The sequence below is a fragment of the Aythya ferina genome (genome assembly GCF_964211825.1).
Source record: "Aythya ferina genome assembly, chromosome: 11".
NCBI classification, from domain to species: domain Eukaryota; kingdom Metazoa; phylum Chordata; class Aves; order Anseriformes; family Anatidae; genus Aythya; species Aythya ferina.
Window position 1 is genome coordinate 13617506 of NC_140307.1, and position 18359 is coordinate 13635864.

The following is an 18359-nucleotide window of genomic DNA, read 5'->3' on the forward strand; positions in this document are numbered from 1 at the left end:
TATACTTAACTTTAAGATTCAAGCCAGTTCTCCTGTTTCCAATTACACGTTGCTGTGATAATTTCATCTCACTTTACATTTGATGTAAGAGCTACAATTTCTAATACTGAAAAAAAAAATAATGAAAAATGCCAGCAACCTTTGAGGAAACAATAAATGGCAAAAACTCTTACAAATTTTAGATATGCTGCTCACTAGTACAATTGATGATGTCTTGCAGCTTTTCAGAGGTATATACAGTCCTCGGTAAATAATAATTATTTCACAATATGATGTTTGTCTGCTCTAGCACAGTTTAGTTCCTTGAGAACCTGGCTTTCTGAATCAACTGAATACTTGCTTCTCGGTTCTTTGTTTCACCATTGCATAGACAAAAAGCTTGCTGCAGGCTTTCTGTTCCTCCTGACCAGAAAATTAATTACACTTTTTGAAAGATAATTCCTGCTTTTTTATGGTGTGTATGGACAGAAATAAATGACATGAATGGTGCTTTTCCAGAGCTGCAAATGTCCAAGTGAAACAAGAAAACCTAAATCCATCAGTCGAACTAAACTAAATATTGCTCTGAAAATCACCACTTCCACTCTCTAGTAATCCTGGACTGGCCTTGAGCGTTACAGAAGGAGTAAAAAAGATCATTTTGTAAGACTGAACCTTCTTTTTTCTGTTGTTCCTTGTAGCAAAATATCTGACAATATTTAATGTGTGTGTGCATAGAAGCACTTAAAAACAATCTGTGATCTTAATCTTCTCTAAATCTCTGAAGAGTTGCTGGCAAATTTTAAATTCAGTTAGGTTTTTTGGTTTTTTTTTGTTTTTTTTTTCAAATGCTTGTCATGTAGAAAGTATGAAGTTACAACTTGGAAACAGACATTTGGATTGTCAGCAGCAATACTTCCTCATGGGTTAAAAAAAAATGTAAATCTTCAAAAAACATTTTGATTAAACTAGTTCTTGAAAACCAAGCCACAGCCATCTTCACTTACGAGTCAAATCAGGATATTAGAGTTCTTAAAGAATATATGAATCACTAGTTCACCTCAATTTGGGTAATATTTTTTCAGGATTTTACATGCACCCATCCCTCAGCTTTCTGACTGACACATCAGATTTCTCAATGAAAATTCTGATTATTACTTGTAAGATGTTTATAAACTTAGCTACCCTAGTGCAGTTCCAAAGACTAGAGGTTTCTTGTTTTATTTTATTTTTTTCTTTTTGTAAAATTAGCCATTGAGTTGGTAAGATTTGACTTCTTATTTATTACGACATGTAGCTGCTGATGTGTATCAATCAAAAAAGCAGGATCCTGTTAGCTATGAATATTTTACTGCATAGCTTTGGCAAAAGTTTATGCATAGGCATGTAAGTATTTTTTTTCATGATAAAAGGTATATAGGGAAAGATTGAATCCAAGACAGATGTTTTATATATTGCATACAGTATGTAAGAAGAATTATGAGGTGTTCACCAAAATGTCTTTCTCTTGGTAGTTCTCATGCAAAGACTGCCCCTGTGTATGCGAGCGGTTATTTCCCTGCCCTTGCGAGCAAGGAAGGGAGTCACAGCTTCCAGATTCTCATTGCTCCAGGATCCACAGAAAGCTCCTTTTGGGTCTCCGGAGCTTCTCAGAGAAAGGGAAGAGCTGTACATTGCCTAAGCTATTCAGAGGAAATTGAACTTACATTATTTAGGTTCATGCTTGTGCATTTATTAGGTCCCTAGCAAAGGTCTTCAGTCCTGTGAAGATCTGCTTTGCAAGGTGCCGGAAAAGAAAAGGGAAAAGAAAGGTGCTGGAGCTGTCCCAGCGGGCATACAAAGAAGAATTGCACGATCCAGGACGGAAAAGCCTTCTAGCAGTCACCTGGACTGTGTAGCCAGAAACACTGCTTCAGTGTTTCGCAGCAGGAGAAGCCTTATCTCCTAGCAAAATGATGAGTTCCCCTCACAACTTTATTACTGTTCCAATACTACAAGGAGCTTTTAATTTTTTTGATTGATTGTCCTTTTTTTATTGCTCAAGTGCTGTGTGGCATATTGCTGGCTTTTGTCATTGTAGCCTGTTTTGAAAGACTGACTTTTATACCGCTTAAGACTTTCACAGCTAGAAGAATTGCAGCAATGTGTAAGCAATATACTATATAGTGAATATTGGCCCAAAGAAACTTGAGAAAAAAAATGGATTCCACCTTGAGACAACAGGAATCATTCTTTCCTAAGTGGTAAGCTTCAGTGGATGGAGATGGTTATTGCATTCGAGAGGCACACGGAAGCAGGGCTTGTTGGATGGGGTAGGGAAGAGGCGAGTGCCTGCCCCTCTGGCTATTGGAGATGAAGCACATTAGTGGGGCCTGCGGGAGGCTTTAACCAGTGGGAGTGACAGAAGATAACAGATAGGCAACCCTGAGAGGTGTTGCTCGGTAAAAAGTTCCCCCAGGTCATCACATCAGTCATTGTGCTGGACAGTCAGCTAGTGCGGCTCTGTAGACACAGCATGCGAGCTGGAAACTGGAGATTCAGACAGAGACCCAGCATGGAGATCACTGTTCCTAAACATGGCTCTTAGCGAAGCTTGAAAGTAAACAGTATCAAGTATTAGAGTGGCATGCATTGTATACAGCCCTTCCTAACTGTCACTTACGTGGTGGAAAGGCTGCCTGTCTGGCACAGTAAGGGACCTGAGATGCTCTAGCTTCTTGTTTTGGACATGCTTTTACGTGGAGAGCAGAGTGCACCACCGGCCAGTGCTTGCTCGTGTGCTGTCTGTTACTCACGTCTCCTCGTCGTCTGCTGGGCTCCGCTTCCACTGCTGAAACGTACCGGAGATGGTCTTCAGTTTGGCAGGTAGCAGGAAGAAAAACTTTATTAATTCGTCATGAAATAGTATTTCACAAACATAGTTGCAGTTTGTCTTACCTGCATGTAGCTTTTGTCTTCACAAGGTTTTTCCAATGTTTACTGTGTTGGGTCAAAACCAACATAGGCTAAGCAAGTTCATCGTCTTTGCAATTTCTTTAAGCAAAGCACAGGCAAAACTAATGAGGCGATATGAATATCTTGAAATTAATAGTAGGCAACACTTTAAGTAAAATACAGAAAACAGCAATTTGAATGAACTGCTCTGAATAACAGTAGAGTAGCTTTTACTAATTTGGTAGAGGTCTCAATTCAGAAAAAGACCACAAGCAAATATTAATGGGACCTAGGCACATATCTGGAGTTAAGCAGGTGCTTAAGTGCTTGGCTGTACAGAAATGCAGTGATTTAATTAAGATCTTGTTACGTTTGACAGGCATATCTGACTTTCAGGCTGGAGAGAGAGCAACAAGAAAAGCTAATTCTAGTATGTGACAGGAATTCCTGCACAGCCTTTCAGTAAGGGGTTTGTATCTCATATGAGAGCATTTTATGAGAAGAGTATTCCAGGTCTGCAAAACTCCCTAGAATTGTCCAGCAAAGAGAAGGAAGTGACTGTTTTTAAAAAAAAAAAAAAAAAAAAAACTTTTTCCAACGTAAAAAAGTCGTAGACAAGGTTTTCATATGTTTTCTTTAATGTTCATCTGCTCAGTTGAGTGCTGGACTTCACTTTCTCTGCCACTTGACAGTGAAACGAGGAATATGCTCTTAGAGGTCTATTTGCTTGGGAATTTTTTCCAGTGAGGGGTAAGTTATTTCATGATTTTTTTTCAGGCTACATAATGCAGTGTATCAGGTTTAGTGTAGCTGCATTAGTACAATGAGCTGAACTCATTTAATTGATTCCATGTGTGATAAATACCAGATTAAAATAATCAGCAGCTCTTGTGTATAACTTCCCTATCTTTAATGTTGATAACATCTTAGTAAAAAAAAAAAAAAAAAAAGTTAAAAAAAAAAAAAAAAAAAGGTAATGAAATAGTAATTCTGTGAGCGCTGTTTGGGTGTCTGCACTGTTCATTTGAGAAGAGTTCGCTAATTATCCATGGCATTTCTAGAACAGGTAAGGGAAGTGAAGTGTGAAATGAAAAATGAAAACTCCTCAAAACTGCTTTTTCTGGGTCTATTCCTCAGGTCCAGTGGCCATTAAAAAGAAGTGGAATTCTCTCACTCTGTCCTGTACAAATACCAATTGTAGTTACATTAGTACGGTTACGACTGATTCAAAGTACTTTTCTGACTGTAGGATTTGCCATAGAAAAGCCTAGAGTTAGATCATACCCACCGTGATTAATTTACAATTCCAGCAGTAAGCACAAAGCGTGGTAGCCAACAGCTAAGTTCAGCATCATCCAAATGCTTTCGTGGTGGGCTAGATATTTTCCTCAAAAGAGCACTGTATACTTAATTGTCACGTATTTGTCTGTCTCTTAAAAATTCCTCCTGGCTTTAAGGGCATTAAGACAATTCTGCCAGTATTTTGAAAGGTTTTCAGTGCCTTTTAGGCTGGTGAACTGAAAAAATGCAAACTATTACTTTGTTGATCTTGTTTTTAAACTGAAATGCATTATCAACTCAGAGTGTGTTCTTAAGGTATTGTTAAAAGTGCTTTGAAAACTTGTAAATCCCTGTAATTTATGTTCCTGTGGTCTCAACTGCTTCTTTCTGTCCTTCTGGTTTTAATTTCAATGCAGTCTTGTCTGGGTGTGTACCTGTAAAATTGTGTTTTTCCAAGTACAATTTACAGTCATGACCCTAAGTTTTACAGTGTTCAGCCCTATAGGAGCTTCCTCCTATGCTGAAAAGCCAACTTTAGGTCAAACAGCTCTTTCGTATTATAATTGTCTAATCGAGGTTGCTTGGAACGGATCCGATTTTGAATTTTTGTTAGTTTATCACAAAGACTTTATAAAAATATCAAGTAAATTGGAAAGGTTCCTTTGCAAGAAACCAGTATAGCATTGCCTTATTTTTCCAGATGTACGCAGTTGTAAACTTAGCCTGCTTCATGACAACAGTCCCATTTATCTAAACAATTCTCCTTTTAGAGTCAATGGCACTGATAGAAACTGAGATAAGAAATACAGATGGGAGGATCTTTTGGAGTCTCTACTGAAACTCATTGCTGTGCAGCTTACAATCACCTTTTCTTTTCTGTGCCTGAGAATGCGTAGCAGACATCTATGATGAAACAGAGTCCTCTGTGATTGCCAGAGAGCACTCCAGTAAAGGATGAGCAAGCTTCATCAGGCTTTTATGGTCCTGGTGATCTCGCTCTTGATATATTTTTTTTTTTTCCAATAAAGATATTCTTACTGTGTTTAAATGGCAGCAGTTGTTTCTATCTTTGTTTTTGTGGGTGTTTTTTTTTTTGTAGTCCTAAACTTAGAACAGTGCCTTTGCTTTAATTCTTTGTCTTAAACAAAAGTATTGTAATGCTCAGATTAATCCAGTTCTTATTTTTACTGTCTTTTTTGGTGATACAGGCAAAAGCAGTTTCACAGCCTTATTTTCTTTGTGTTCCCCTGCAATAAAAATAATATTTGCACACTAAAACAGAAGTTAGTTGGACTAAATGTTCTAAGATTTATTTTTAGTATTTACTAAAATGTTTTCTTCTCAGCCATGCTCATATTTTTAGCATGACTTCAACACTCTTGATGATTAACAGGAAGAGAAGACCAGATAGGCTACGTGTTCTAATTTTGTTACGTTTGTGTTTTCAGATCATTGTACAATCTGGCCGTCACCCCACAGTGCTGCAGAAGCTATGCCAGTTGCCTTTCCAGTATTTCAGTGATCCTCGTTTAATCAAAGTGCTCTTCCCTTCACTAATAGCTGCTTGTTACAATAACTCCCAGAACAAGATCATCCTGGAGCAGGAGATGAGCTGTGTGTTACTCGCCACATTCATTCAGGTAGCTATGCCAGTAAGAGCAGTGCGTGCAGGAAGACTGCAGCCGTTTTTCTCACCTTTGCTGTGTATATAGAAATCGCTTGCCTTAGGTAAAACAAGTAAACAGCACTGAAGTACTTTAAGATTCTGTGCAGCTCTTTTCAAACCACAGATGATGCCTGTACTTGAGACATCTTAAAACACTGAAAGGTTACCATTTAGTTTGGGTTCTCCCTATCGCCTGCAGCATCCTGTTGTCATTAAAGTTACTGGACGTGAAAAGAAGATTTGGTGTAGATCATACTGTTACCAGACAATTCTTTTAAAATACTTTTTTTTTTTTTAAAGGGCTGCACATACAGCATATCTGAAATCTGTATGTTAATCTGTTTATATATAAATGTACAGTTGTATACTGTGTACATCAGATTTACAGGGAGAACTGAACAGAAGTGTATATATTTTATGCAGAAAATACACAGAACATATGTTACCGGACTAATCTTGCAATCTTTATTTTTGACAGTAAGCCACTGAGGTCATTACAAATACTGTTTTGAATAAGGATTTACAGCGAGTTTGTTCTCTTTGTGTAAATTTATATGCTGTGCTTTATTTATCAGCTTTCACGTGTGCCTCATGCTTTCCATACGTTTTACCATCTATCTTCAAATGAATAAATGCTGTTTTCATAAACACTTTGCTATTACAGAATAATATGCTTTTAGGACTCTCTATCAGTCACCTGAGAGTTACTGTTGTTGATACGGAAACATTGCTCCAACTCGTTCCTAATGCTTTACAGCTAGTCAAAGGGTAGGCTACACAGATTTGGGGGAGAGGGCGTAAGAACTAAATGTTTACTAAAAGTCTTAGCTTAACTAAGTTATAACTGACTTATCAAGCTTCTGAGTGGAACTACTTTTTCTTCTTACGATACTAAAATAATTGCACAACAAATTAAAAATGACAATGAAAATTTCGTAACTTAGCATTAGAAGTATTGGCCATATTTTAATGAACTTCTGTTTAAATACAAAGCTGTAATTCATCTTTGATTCTTTTATATTGAAACATTTTAATATGGAAACTACAGATTTCACTCTAGAAGGTGCAGTAGCAAAAAATAAGCATTATCAGTAAATGCAGCAAGCTTGATTTGTGTTCCAATTTAAAAAAAAAAAAAAAAAAAAAAAAGTAAGGAATAGTGTCCCCAATCAAATAATTAAGGTTATTTACCTTGATTCCTTTAGTCTAATAGTGGCATTTAAATCCCCAGTAGCTTCAGAAAAATATAAGTATATTTGCAAGGGTCAGTGTTATTCATTTGATTTCTAATAAGAGGAGTATTTATATCTCAGATGCCAAGTCCCCATGCTATTCCTTCAGGCTTTTAGAAGAGTTGCCCTAAAATACAGAAGATCCTCGTGGGCTCTACACTCAAGTTTTTGCTGGCTTCGCTGATACCTCAATATTTTACTCTTTTTAAAATCTCATCCCAAATGTTGAACACACACACACACACATAAAGGACGATTCTGAAAGGAACCAAGGAATGCTCAAATCCCCGTACACACAGAAGAGCCTTGCCCCTGCACTTTTATTTCAACCCGCTGCAGTTTGTCAAGCAAATCTCTCGTTTGCTTCAGTGGAAATTTTGGTAAAGTCTGTAAAATGTTTCCCTGTGACTAGAAAATGAGATTCTTCCTGTGCCAGGGAATGCAAAAAGAAGTCCCGTTTACGTAAAAGTTTGGTCGTGTGTACGAATATAACACTTAAATACAGTGTGTTAAATGTGTGCAGCGTAAATCAAAGGAAAATGATTGCTGGATTTTGCAGCTATCCACGTTAAGCCTCGTGGCCAACAGATCTATTTCTATCCTCCCGCCGAAGGTTGCATCATCTTTTCTTTGTTATTTCTGTTTCTAGATGGGCTGAAATACTTTTTAAAAATACATATTTAGAAGTATCTATGATTTGCTAAATTGTATCTCCTGTCAAATAAACCACCTCTGCTCAGGGAGAGCTTAAACTAAAGATCTGCTCCTCAAAACCCTCTCCGAACTGGGGCAGCTGAGCTGCATAATCCTGCTTGGTTCAGAGCGAAGTCGGTGTCCTTGCCGACTCTGGAGGACGCAGCCTCCTGCCCAGTAGGAGCAGCGGGTGCAGTATTGCCTGGAGTTAATCCTTGGAGAAACTTCACTTACTGTCAGGGAATCAGGATCTCAGGCTCCTGGGTCACCGGGAAGCACAACTGATCAAACTGGGATCATTCAACAATTTTGTAAGCGTGTGTTTGGGCTCTGTAGTGCAAGTCTAAAACACTACTTGTTTTAAAGAAATATAGCTATATCAATTGTCTCAAATAAAAAAGTCATGATAATTATTTCCAAAGAAGATACTGAAAAGCTGTTTTTCTGTGATGTGTATTAAAGTATCATTAAAAAAAAAGTTACGAACTCCACTGTATATTATAGAATTTAATTATTAGCAGTTCTCTGTTATGATGTGTAGCAAACAAGACAATTTGTTAATTTACGGATAATTTACAGATTTCATAATGTATTAGTATTTTTGGGTGACTGTGAATGCTTACAAAGTTGTTTTATTTCCTCAGATGCAAGATCTGAAGACCTGATTTTTTTTTTTTTTTTTTTTCATAGGACTTTGCACAGAGTTCAGGCCAAATGGATAATCAGTTATCTCATCAGAGGGGTAGGTCTCCATGAAATGTAACACAGTAGCAATTAGGCTACAAAATATGTAGATAATACATTTTACTGTGAATGAGATATTTTTTCAATCTGCCTCACCATGAAAGGAATACAGCAGAATGATTTTACAGTTTTGGGAAAGGCTCCCTAGCTTGAAATTTGACTAAAACGTGTGTGGCTTCCAGTCTGCTATTCACAGTATCAGGAATTCAGGCTGTTAATCTTTATTAAATGCTGTGTGGTATTCTGTCCTAAAATGTGATCCTGTACGTGCACACATTTAATTAGCTGTCACAAAGACTACCTTCAAAAGTTTTAGGTTACAGAAGCCGTGGAGCCATACCAATACACCAGAGGAGCCAAAAATTAGTAAAATACTGTCCTGTAATTATCCTGTAAAGTTTGTCAGTTTGCAGAAGAATTGCAGCTTTTCCTCTGTTCCAAGTATTGTGTAAAAATGCAGTTAACCATTTTAGACTAACCATTTGAAAGATTCTCAGCTAAGACAGCTCTTACTTGTTGAACAAATGTGAAATTCAAGTACATTGATGGGAAAATCATCTTGAGTCACCCGCGTTTTGCGTAAAGTATGTCGCTTGGACAGTTGTTTCTCCCTAATAGCAAGCAGAAGTTCACCACTGTATTGCTGAATGCTTGGCAGAAGATAAGCAGTTCTAGGTCTAAAACATAAGCTTTGTGTTTAAAAATAAATTACAAAATTTAAAATTAACATAAACATGGTGATTTTACTGTCAACATTATACCTTCTAGTTTGAAGCAGCCTCGTGCAGTGTCTGCAAAACAAACTTTCCAGGATTGCATTTGCATGAGAATCTGCTGAAGAAATATCTAAAATCCAAGTGGAAAACTGCTTTTTTATTTTCATTATTCAAACTGAATGAACTTTTAAACAAAGATGAATATGTGGTGACATGAGAGTGTAATTTCTAAACATTCCCCTGTTGCAAAAAGCTGAGTTAATAATAGCAGTATGAGCAAGATTATTTTTATATATTATATCACTTTAATGTGAAGGACAGACAGGGTTGTTTCCCCCTCCCAAAAAAGAATAAAAAATAAAAATGGGAACAGTAACGCTGCTCTGAAAAGAATTTGAAAGTTCTCCATTGTTCAGTGCTGCACTGCAACACGCTGCTGGCGGGGTCAGATCCTGCAAACCTTCGCACGCATGTGTAGTCCATTCACGTCACCAGCAGTGCTTGCAGGAGTACAAGCTGCGCTTGCCATCTTGCTGCGAGCTTTGGGGGAATCGGGGAGCACAGCTCCTCTGCAGCGCTTTGTCGAACAGGGGGCTGCTGAGCCGAGCCAGGCTTCGCCAGCACAAGCACGGCTGAGCGGGTCCCCACGGGGTCTGGAAACACGCAGTATGTAGAGCCATTCATAATGCCGCAGTGCCTGCCGCGGAGAGCCCAGTAAATTAAAAACCTGCACCTCTGCTCATCAGGCCCCCGTGCCCCCATTTTCAAAGCCCAGACTCGATGCCTGTAGCTCTGCATTAGCGTTACTCCGTGATGTGAGAAGTTTTTGTTAGGGGGAGGGGAGCAAATGACTTGAAGTATCTCGAATTGGCTGCGTGTTCATTATTCTTGTTTTATTGCCATCTTATCTAGAGGGGGAATAACTTGGTGATTTTATGTTCTGTCTTCAACAGAAAAATTTTTCAATTCTCAAGATTATCTTGAGCTGTCCAACAGATTCCCCCGGCAGTCCTGGGAAGAAGCTCGACAGTTCTTCTTGAAAAAATAAGTGGTGTATTTGTTTTTAAGGTCCCTGGCATTGTAATACTGACTGGTTCGTGCTGACTACCTTCTTTACAAGGCTATTCCGAAAAATTTTTGATACTCTAAATACTTATGCTGTAGATATATATAATTTGCACTATTTATATCATAAGTACTGTAGATACTTTCAAGTTCTGTTTCGTAATTTTGATAATTTGAGTTTGTTTCATTCATGGATCCTATGTCATGGTTTGGGTACTTTCTACCTTGTGATGTGGTGGTACTTGCACTGCAGAACCAAGATTGCCAATAGAGGAAATATGTTCTATATGTCTTGTAATAAAATAACTTATTCTGACTATGGAGTGACTTCTGCGTTACAAATGTTGGTGTGTCTGAATTACGATAAGCAGCACAAGGCTCGGAGAGGGGAAAAAAGCAGCCAAGCAAGGCGGGTAAGATGTCCTTCCAGTTACTCAGACGTCTAAAGCATTTCTCAGAACTGGCTCTGAGGAAACTCCGTTTGTAATGTTTTGCTGATACGCCCCGCATAATACGGATTTTGTAAACCGTGCGCGTTTCTAACGTTTCGGGAAGCCTTTAATAACGCTGTTTTAAACGTTGTGATGTTCTGCCGGCGCCCTTCCCCTGCACCCCCCCATTAAACCCTCGGCCCTGCCGCCCGCCTCAGCGCTTTCTTCTCGCGCCTCGCGCCCTTCCCGCGCAGGGCCCCGCGGCCCGGCCCCAGCCGCCCCCTCAGCGCGGCCCGGCCCGGCCCCAGAGCCGCGGCCGCCGCTGCCGGGGCCCGTCAGGAAGGCGCCGCCGGGGCCGTGCCGAGCTCGCCGCGCTCCGGGCCGCCCTCAGCGGGCGCTGTCCCCGCTTCGCAGCCCCGCGCCGGGCCCCCCAACTCCGCCTCCGGCCCGCACCTGAGGCGGCGGCGCTCGGGACCCGACCCGCCCGGGAGCCGCGGGCTGAGGGGGCCGCGGGCGCGGGGTGAGGGCGGCCCCGCGCCCACGGAGGAGCGGGACGGGGCCCGGCGGATCGTTCTCGGGAGCCGAAACCCGGCCCGGCCGCGGCTCCGCCCGGCAGCGCCCAGCGGGCCGCAGGTAACGAATGCGGGGGCCCCGCCGCGGGGGGAGCCGCGGACCCGCAGAGATGGGGGCGGCCCGGGCCGCTCGGGCGCTCCGCGAGCCCCGACGGCAGCCGCGGAGCGGCCGCACGGGCCGTGAGGGGGGTGCGGGGAGAGGGGACGCGGGGCAGCGGCGCCCTCCCAGCCGCCGGGCGCTGGGGACGCGGGGGGCAGCGCGGGGCCGCCCTGCGGGGAGCGGGGAGGGAGCCGGGGCCGCGGGCGGGTGACGGCAGAGGCCGGTAAGGGGCCGCCGGCCGCGGCTGGGCGGGGAGAACGAGGGCGTGCGAGGGGCCGCCGAGCCCCGGGACGGCCTCGGGGCAGCCCCGGCGGGAGGCGATGCGGCCCGGCTCCGCGGCAGGTGCGGGCGCGGCCCCGGGGCTGCCCGAACGGGGAACCGGCGCTCCGCCTCCAAGCCGTGAACACGCGGCCCCGGCGGGGGGGGAGAGGCCGCGACGGCAAAACCGGGCTGGGGGCTGCGGGGCCGGGGGCTGGGGGCTGCGACGGACCCCGCCCGGCCCTCCCCGCCCCGCCGCCCGCCCGCTCCCGGGGCCGGGGCCCCGCCGCCGCCCTCCCGTCCCTTATTTTCGTTTCAATCCTTTTTTCTTTTTACTTTTTTTTTTTTTTATTAAGTCCAAAATATTTAATCCCACTATTCAACCGCTGACTGACAATAAATAGCAATAACTTACTTTTGTTCGTTAAAGGCTCAAACAATCCATCCTCCGTCCACTGATAACTTAACACCACTAGTACCGGGGGCCCCGTTACAAAGGCTCGGACCCAGGTCCCGTTCTCCAGCGACCCCGGGCGAGGCAGCGGCGTGAGATGAGGCCGGGCAGCGGCTGCGGAGGGGGCGCCGGGCCGGCTCCGCGGCCGCGGGAAGGCGTGCGCCGGGGGAGCCTCTCCCCGCTCGTTCTCTCGGCTGATGCTCGCCTTTCTGCACGTTTCCCTTCCAGCCAGGGAAGAGAAGCCGTCCCCAGCGCCAGCGGCGGGCGAGGCAGCCTCTCGGCGCGCCGGGCTCCAGCGGGGGAAAGGCGCGTTTCTTCGGGGGAAGGAAACATCGAAATCCGCGGGGCGAAACCCCCGAGCAACGAAATAACCGGGGCGGGGGCTCTCTCTCCGGTCTGGCGAAGGCAGCGAGAATCCCGGTGCTTTTTGGCCGTCAGTAAGGTATTTTTTTTGTTTGTTTTTAAATAAGAATAATTAAAAAACAAAGGCGTTTGTCCGGCGCTCTGGGAGCGGCCCGGGGCCGGGTGTCTCATGCAGGGAGCGCAGGCATGCGGAAGTCCCGCGGCGGCGGCGGGCGGCCGGGCGGCCTCACGTCTCGGCCGGGCTGGGCACCATGCTGTTGGGGGTGTCGGGGAGCTGGGAGGACAGCGAGGTCACGTCGCTGCCGGAGGACGTGCCCAAGGAGCCGGACTCGGAAAAGGAGACCTGGGGCGGGGGGGCAGCGGCGGTGCGGTGAGCCCCGCGGCCGCCCCCCCGTCCCCCCGCCGCGGCGCCCGGGGCTCACCAGCTGCTGGAAGGCGGCGGGCTGCTCCAGGTCGCTCTGCAGGGCGAAGTCGCTGAGCGCCTTCCAGGGCGGCTGGTAGGTCTGCACCTCCACGGCGCTGCCCTGCACGGCGCTCTCGTGCCGGATGGGGCTGCCGGCCACCAGCGGCGTCCCGGTGAGGCCCTGCAGGCTCTGCGGGCACGCCGGGGGGCTTCAGCGCGGCGCCGGGCGGCCCGGCCCCCCCCCAACGCGCGCCCTCCCGCCCGCCCCGCTCCCTCCGCTCACCGTCTTGTCGCCGTGCTGCTGCTGCTGCAGCTGCTTCATGAGGATGGACTTCTTCTTGTCCTTGCAGCGCTTGTTCTGGAACCAGACGCGGATGACGCGCGGGCTGAGCCCCGTCATCTCCACCAGCTGCTCCTTCATCAGGGCGTCGGGCCGCGGGTTGGCGGCGTAGCAGGTCCGCAGCGTGTGCAGCTGCTTCTCGTTCAGCACCGTCCTCACGCGGGTCGTCTTCTCCGCCGCCTTGTGCGCCGGCGGCCGCGGGGCCGGCGGCCGCCCGGGCACCGGCTCTGCGGCGGGCGGGGAGAGCGCGCACCGTCAGCCCCGCCGCCGCCGCTCCCCGCTGCCCCCCCCGTTGCCCCCCGCCGCCCTCCCCGAGCCTCGGCGGCCCTCCGGGGGCCGGTACCTGCGAGGTGCGCGGCCGGCGGCAGCGCGGGGCTGCGCGGCCCGCGGGCGGCGGCGGGGCCGTCGGGGGGCGGCCCGTGGTCGGCGCGGCAGAGCAGGTCGCGCTCCCGCAGGCAGAACTGGTCCCCGGGCAGCAGCTGGCGGCCGCAGGCGGCGCAGCGGAAGCACTCGAGGTGGTAGACGTGGTCGCGGGCGCGCATCACCAGGTCGCTGCTGCTGAAGGCCGCCCGGCACTGCGCGCACTTGATGCCGAAGAGCCTGCGGGGAGGCGCCGTCAGGGAGCGCGGGGCTGGGGGGGTAGGGAGGGGTCGCGCGGGGCTTTTTTGGGGTCGGTTTCGTTGCGGCACGCCGGTCACCTGCTGTAGTCCCGCTTGCAGTAGGCCTTGCCGTCGCGCAGGAAGCACGTGCAGGTCTCGTCCAGCGGCTGCCCGCACTCGGCGCACTTGAGGCAGGCGACGTGCCACTCCAGGTCCGGCGACACCCGCAGCAGGAACGGGTCCTGGATGCGGCCCCCGCAGCCCGCGCACAGGGCCAGCCCCGGCCGCCCTGCCGGAGCCAGCGGGTCACGGTCAGCACGGCGCGGAACGCGGCGGGGCGCAGGGAACGGGGGCACGAAACGGGGGGAAAGGAGGAGAAATGTGGGCAGGGGAAAGGAAGGAAAGGAGAAAGGGAAACGTGGCCAGGGAAAGGGAAGGACGGAAGGAAAGCCGAAAGCGGAGACAGAAGGAGCGAGAAATGAAAGGAGAAACTCGAGGGAGGGAAAGGACCGCGGGAAGAGAAATAAAAGTGTTACCTCGGAATGGGAAATAACGGCAGGGAAAGTGTAAAACAAAAACGGAAGAAAAAAGGAAAGAAAGAAAAAGAAAGAAACAAAAGAAAAAAGAAGGAAGGAAAGAAAGAATGAAGGAAAGAAAGGGAAGGGAAGGAAAGAAAGGGAAGAAAAGAAAAGGAAGGAAAGAAAAGGAAGGAAAGAAAAGAAGAAAGAAAATAAAAGATAACGGAAAGACAGAAAGGGAAACCAACCCAATGGAAAATCAAAAACAAAACAGAGAGAGGTGAAACAGGAACGTGGACAAACGAAAACGGAAAGAGACAAGATATCAGACAGACGGAGAAATAGCAGCAAACAAAACCAGAAGAACAGAAAGAGAAAGGAAGAAAGAAAAACGGAAAGAGAAATAAAAAAAGAAAACCGAAACACGGAAAGAGAGAGAGGCGAGCGGCGGCGCGGAAGGGACGGGGGCAGCGACCGGCAGCGCGGCGCGGGGCGGGCAGGGCGCGGGCTGCGGGCAGGAGCAGGAGCAGGAGCAGGAGCAGGAGCAGGAGCAGCCCGCTACGAGCCGGCGCCGCGGGGCCGGGCAGCGCAGAGCACGCGGGGAGCGGCGGCACCGGCGGCGCCCGGGCCGAGGCTCGGAGCCGCAGCCGTGCCCGGTGCTGTCACCGCCCCGACGGCGGCAGCGGGGGCCCGGCCGGCCCGGCGCGCACTTACTCTTGGAGGGCTCCCCCATGGCGCCCGGGAGCGGCCGCGGCAGGAGGACGTCCACCATGCGGGCGGCCCCGTGCGCGCGGGGCGCGATGCGGGACGGCTGCGGGACGGCGCCGCCGCTGCTCCACTGCCCGCGGGGCGGGGGCCGCGCCCGCCCCCCCGGGCCCGCCCCGCCGGGCCGCGCTGTGATGTCAGCGCGCACCGGCCGGGGGGGGTGAGGGGGGGGGGCGGCGCTGACCTCACCGCGCGGCCCCCGCAGGCGATTGGCGGCCGCGGGGAGGGCGCGCGCGGATTGGCCGCGGCGAACAATGGGCGCGCGGCGGGGCGCGGGCACCGCGGGCACCCCCCGGCACCCCGGTGCCCCCCGGTACCGCCCGGTCCCCCCCGGGCACCCGGCACGCGGCGGCAGCGCAGCGCAGCCCCCCGGCGGGGCAGCCCAGCCCCCGGCCGCCCCGTGCCGGCCGCCCCGTCCCGGAGCGCTCGGCGCCGTCCCAGCCCCGTGCCCCCGGCCCCGCCGGTGCCCCGTCCCGCAGGTGCCCCGGGGCCGCTCCGAGTTCCGCCGTCGGGCCCCGGTGGCAGCCGCCCGGCGGGCCGGGACTAGCGGCCGAGCGGGGGTGCGGCGCTGCACCTGACGCCGCGGCGCCCCTGCAGCCCCGGCTCTCCCCTTTGCTTTCTATCCTCCCCGCTCCCCCCCCTCCTAGCCCCCGGTCCCCACGGGCTTCCTGTGCATTAGCAGCGAAATGGGCAGAGCGCCTCGGCGGCCTTTGGCTCGGCTTTAAATTCCCCGAGACTTCACGGCGCATTGCCGGGAGCAGCTCGAGAGCTCGATAAAAGCTCGGCCGCGCCGGGATCGCGACCGTGGCTGTCCTGGGGGCTCGGCCCCGTCCCTCCCCTCCGTGCAGCCACCTCCTCCGTCCGAGCCGCGCATCGGGCGGGTGTAGGGCAGCGTGGTGGCTGTCAATTGCGACCCGGGAAGGGCAGGCTGTGCTCGCTCTGCTCCGAGCGGAGGGGCAGGGTGGACTTTCGGCTGAAGCACTTGTTTCTGAGCCAGACAGCCTGTCGGTACGAGACGCCGGGAGCTCGGAAAGGGGAGAGGAGGGATGCGATAGCCAAACCGATAGGTTTGTCTGCTTGACCCACGCTCCCCAGCTGGCTGCAGCCCCCGCTGCACCTTTGGGACCTCCCGGAGGTGCTGGAAGCAAAGTGGTTACGACTGAGCAGGAGCTGAGCGGGAGAACGTGTTCGTGGTGCCCGCCCCAGCAGGGGCACGCATCGCCAGGGGATCGCAGCATCCCCTCCCGCCCCGCCCGGCCGCGGGGCGATGCACGGCACCGGGGGGCTGCAGCGCCCACACCCGCACTGCCGGGCGAGCACACGTCGGGGCTCGCGGTCCGGCCGCTGCCGGCATTGTGGCTCGGTGGCCGGCAGCAGAGCGGAGCTGGGAGGTGAGAGGCGCAAAGGAAATGTGCCGCCGGCTCTTCGGAGCGGGGTTACCCCCAGGGACAGGTGACAGCCCTGCAGTCCTGCCTGTGCCCGCACCTCCCACGGAGAAGGGGGTGCACGAGGGTGTCCTCAGCCGGGGTAGAAAGCACCGAGTCCTGAGTGAGTCAGGATCTGCATGTGCTAACAATAAAATGCAAAAATAAAGCGTCAGGGTGATAGGAGAACGAGACGCGTCTAAGAACACAGCAGCTTGGCAGGGACGCTGCGTGTTGCATCACCCCTTTTCCCACTCGAGGGCAGGGTCCTCCTGCCGTCCCAAACCTCCCTGCAGCTCAGGAGCAGCAGCCAGCCAAACGCTTCTGACCCCGGGCAGAGCTGTGCCGCAGGCTCAGCGCTGTGAGCACAGAGCCGAGCGCTGGCAGCAGGCAGGTACGGTGGGGCAGGACTTGGTGTGTGCCCAGGCGGGTAGGAACCGGGCAGGCAGTGCCGTCGAAAACCCTGAAAAATGACTTGCCGGGGAAATACTGAAAGCCCTGAACCGCCCCGTAGGTGCTATATGGCAAACTTTGAAGTGACTCCCGGTGATGCCAAGAGGCATAAAACCATTTCGTTGCAACCCCATTTTACAAAGAGGTCAATTGTCGGATTGTTTTGGGGACGCTGAGGCAAAGCGCATCATAAAACCATCGAACAGTTCGGGTCAGGAGGGACCTCCGGAAAACCGCCTTCAGGTTGCTTGGAATTGAGGGGAGTGCCTGTAGTGAAAACCAGGCACCGTCCGTCCCTCCTGCCACCCCGAGCAGGAGCTCTCCTCCACCCAGCGCCCAGGGTTTCCAGCAGCTTTTGGGGCAATTCCAGCGGGGTTTGGGGTGAGCGCTGGCGGGGCTGCCTGGCCGCAGGGAGGCTGGCAGCGCTCCCTGCTCTCTATGGAGCAGCTCTGGTCTCCGCTCCCAAACACAAATACGAGTTGCCTCTAGACAGGGGAAACGGTAACAATTTTTTTGTTTGCAGCAGATTGCAAAGGCGGTAAATGCCGATTCTTTCAGAGCCAGCCATGGATTAAGTCCATTATAAAATTAAAACAGATGGAACACAATTTCACTTACACTACAAAAAAGGACAGGAACCATCTGCAATAAGATTTAGCATTGCAAAGCTATTGTTATCATATTACCATTAAAACCTTTGATGAAGGGTTTTCTTTCCTTTTCTTTCAGAAACTTGTTCACATTAAACAAATGTTTTATTTATCTGTCTTCCTAAGATAATCATATTTTATTCAAAAACATGACATCTCCCAAAGACCCAGCTTTGGTTCTAGCAGAACACGCATGAACAAAGGGTGTAAAACTTCAGCGTCGAACCATTAGGGTCTTCCATGGGGAGGATGTCGCCAAAGGCAAATTCCCTGTCCATTTTTCCTTTAGAAAACATTTCCCTGTGTTTGGGGACAATGCCTGATACTGAAAATAGATAATTAATGAGATAATGGGATACTGCATGTCACCTCCTGTCCAATGGGATTATCTGATGGCTAATTATGGACAGATTGTGATTAATGTGATTATGGATTGGTTATTAATCTGATTCTGGATTGATCTAGTTATGTTTTAGTCTGCTCCAAATGGTTAATTGGATCTGAGATAATAGAAATGCAGCTTGCACCAGATTTTGCCACATCAGTTGATGAAGTATCTTTTGATCTGGGTGGGTTGCGAACAATAAATTATTTACAGCTGTTGAGAAAATGACTCTTCCTTAGAATGTAGTCATTCATTTTATTTTCGAGAGCCTTTGAAAACAAAATCAATATCCTTTTTAAAAGGAGATGTTGACAAAAGAAAGGCACGTACATAA

General features: G+C 49.5%; 3 protein-coding genes across 9 annotated transcripts in view; 2 read left to right on the forward strand and 1 right to left on the reverse strand.

Annotated features, from left to right (window-relative positions):
* Nucleotides 1-10948, forward strand: part of SCAPER (S-phase cyclin A associated protein in the ER) — a 241245-nt gene extending 230297 nt beyond the window's left edge. For all 7 annotated transcript variants that reach the window (XM_084532001.1, XM_084532002.1, XM_084531998.1 and 4 more), the window contains 3 exons: nucleotides 5643-5834; nucleotides 8476-8527; nucleotides 10199-10948. In XM_084532001.1, coding sequence (XP_084388127.1) covers nucleotides 5643-5834; nucleotides 8476-8527; nucleotides 10199-10293 — 339 coding nt within the window. In that variant the 3' untranslated portion in view covers nucleotides 10294-10948. The remainder of the gene's footprint in view (nucleotides 1-5642; nucleotides 5835-8475; nucleotides 8528-10198) is intronic.
* Nucleotides 10949-12093: 1145 nt separating this feature from the next.
* The window catches only part of ETFA (electron transfer flavoprotein subunit alpha), a 42710-nt gene continuing 36444 nt past the window's right edge, over nucleotides 12094-18359 (forward strand). The window contains exon 1 of the mRNA XM_084531818.1: nucleotides 12094-12567. Within this exon, the coding sequence (XP_084387944.1) occupies nucleotides 12223-12567 (345 nt within the window). The 5' untranslated portion in view covers nucleotides 12094-12222. The remainder of the gene's footprint in view (nucleotides 12568-18359) is intronic.
* On the reverse strand, nucleotides 12574-15253 carry ISL2 (ISL LIM homeobox 2). The gene is made up of 6 exons (XM_084531825.1): nucleotides 15063-15253; nucleotides 13930-14119; nucleotides 13575-13831; nucleotides 13175-13458; nucleotides 12911-13081; nucleotides 12574-12831 (listed from the first exon to the last, which is right to left on the reverse strand). Exons 1-6 carry the CDS (start codon nucleotides 15118-15120, stop codon nucleotides 12715-12717), a joined length of 1077 nt encoding a protein of 358 aa, XP_084387951.1. The 5' UTR covers nucleotides 15121-15253; the 3' UTR covers nucleotides 12574-12714.

What these genes read in the sequence shown, in the direction of transcription:
- ISL2 (XM_084531825.1), bottom strand. Translation starts at nt 15,120, where the DNA reads ATGGTGGACGTCCTCCTGCCGCGGCCGCTCCCGGGCGCCATGGGGGAG. An exon ending in CATGGGGGAGCCCTCCAAGA is followed by an intron (nt 14,120 to 15,062) that starts GTAAGTGCGCGC and finishes TGGCTCCGGCAG; the next exon opens with GGCGGCCGGGGCTGGCCCTG. An exon ending in TGCAAGCGGGACTACAGCAG is followed by an intron (nt 13,832 to 13,929) that starts GTGACCGGCGTG and finishes GCCTCCCCGCAG; the next exon opens with GCTCTTCGGCATCAAGTGCG.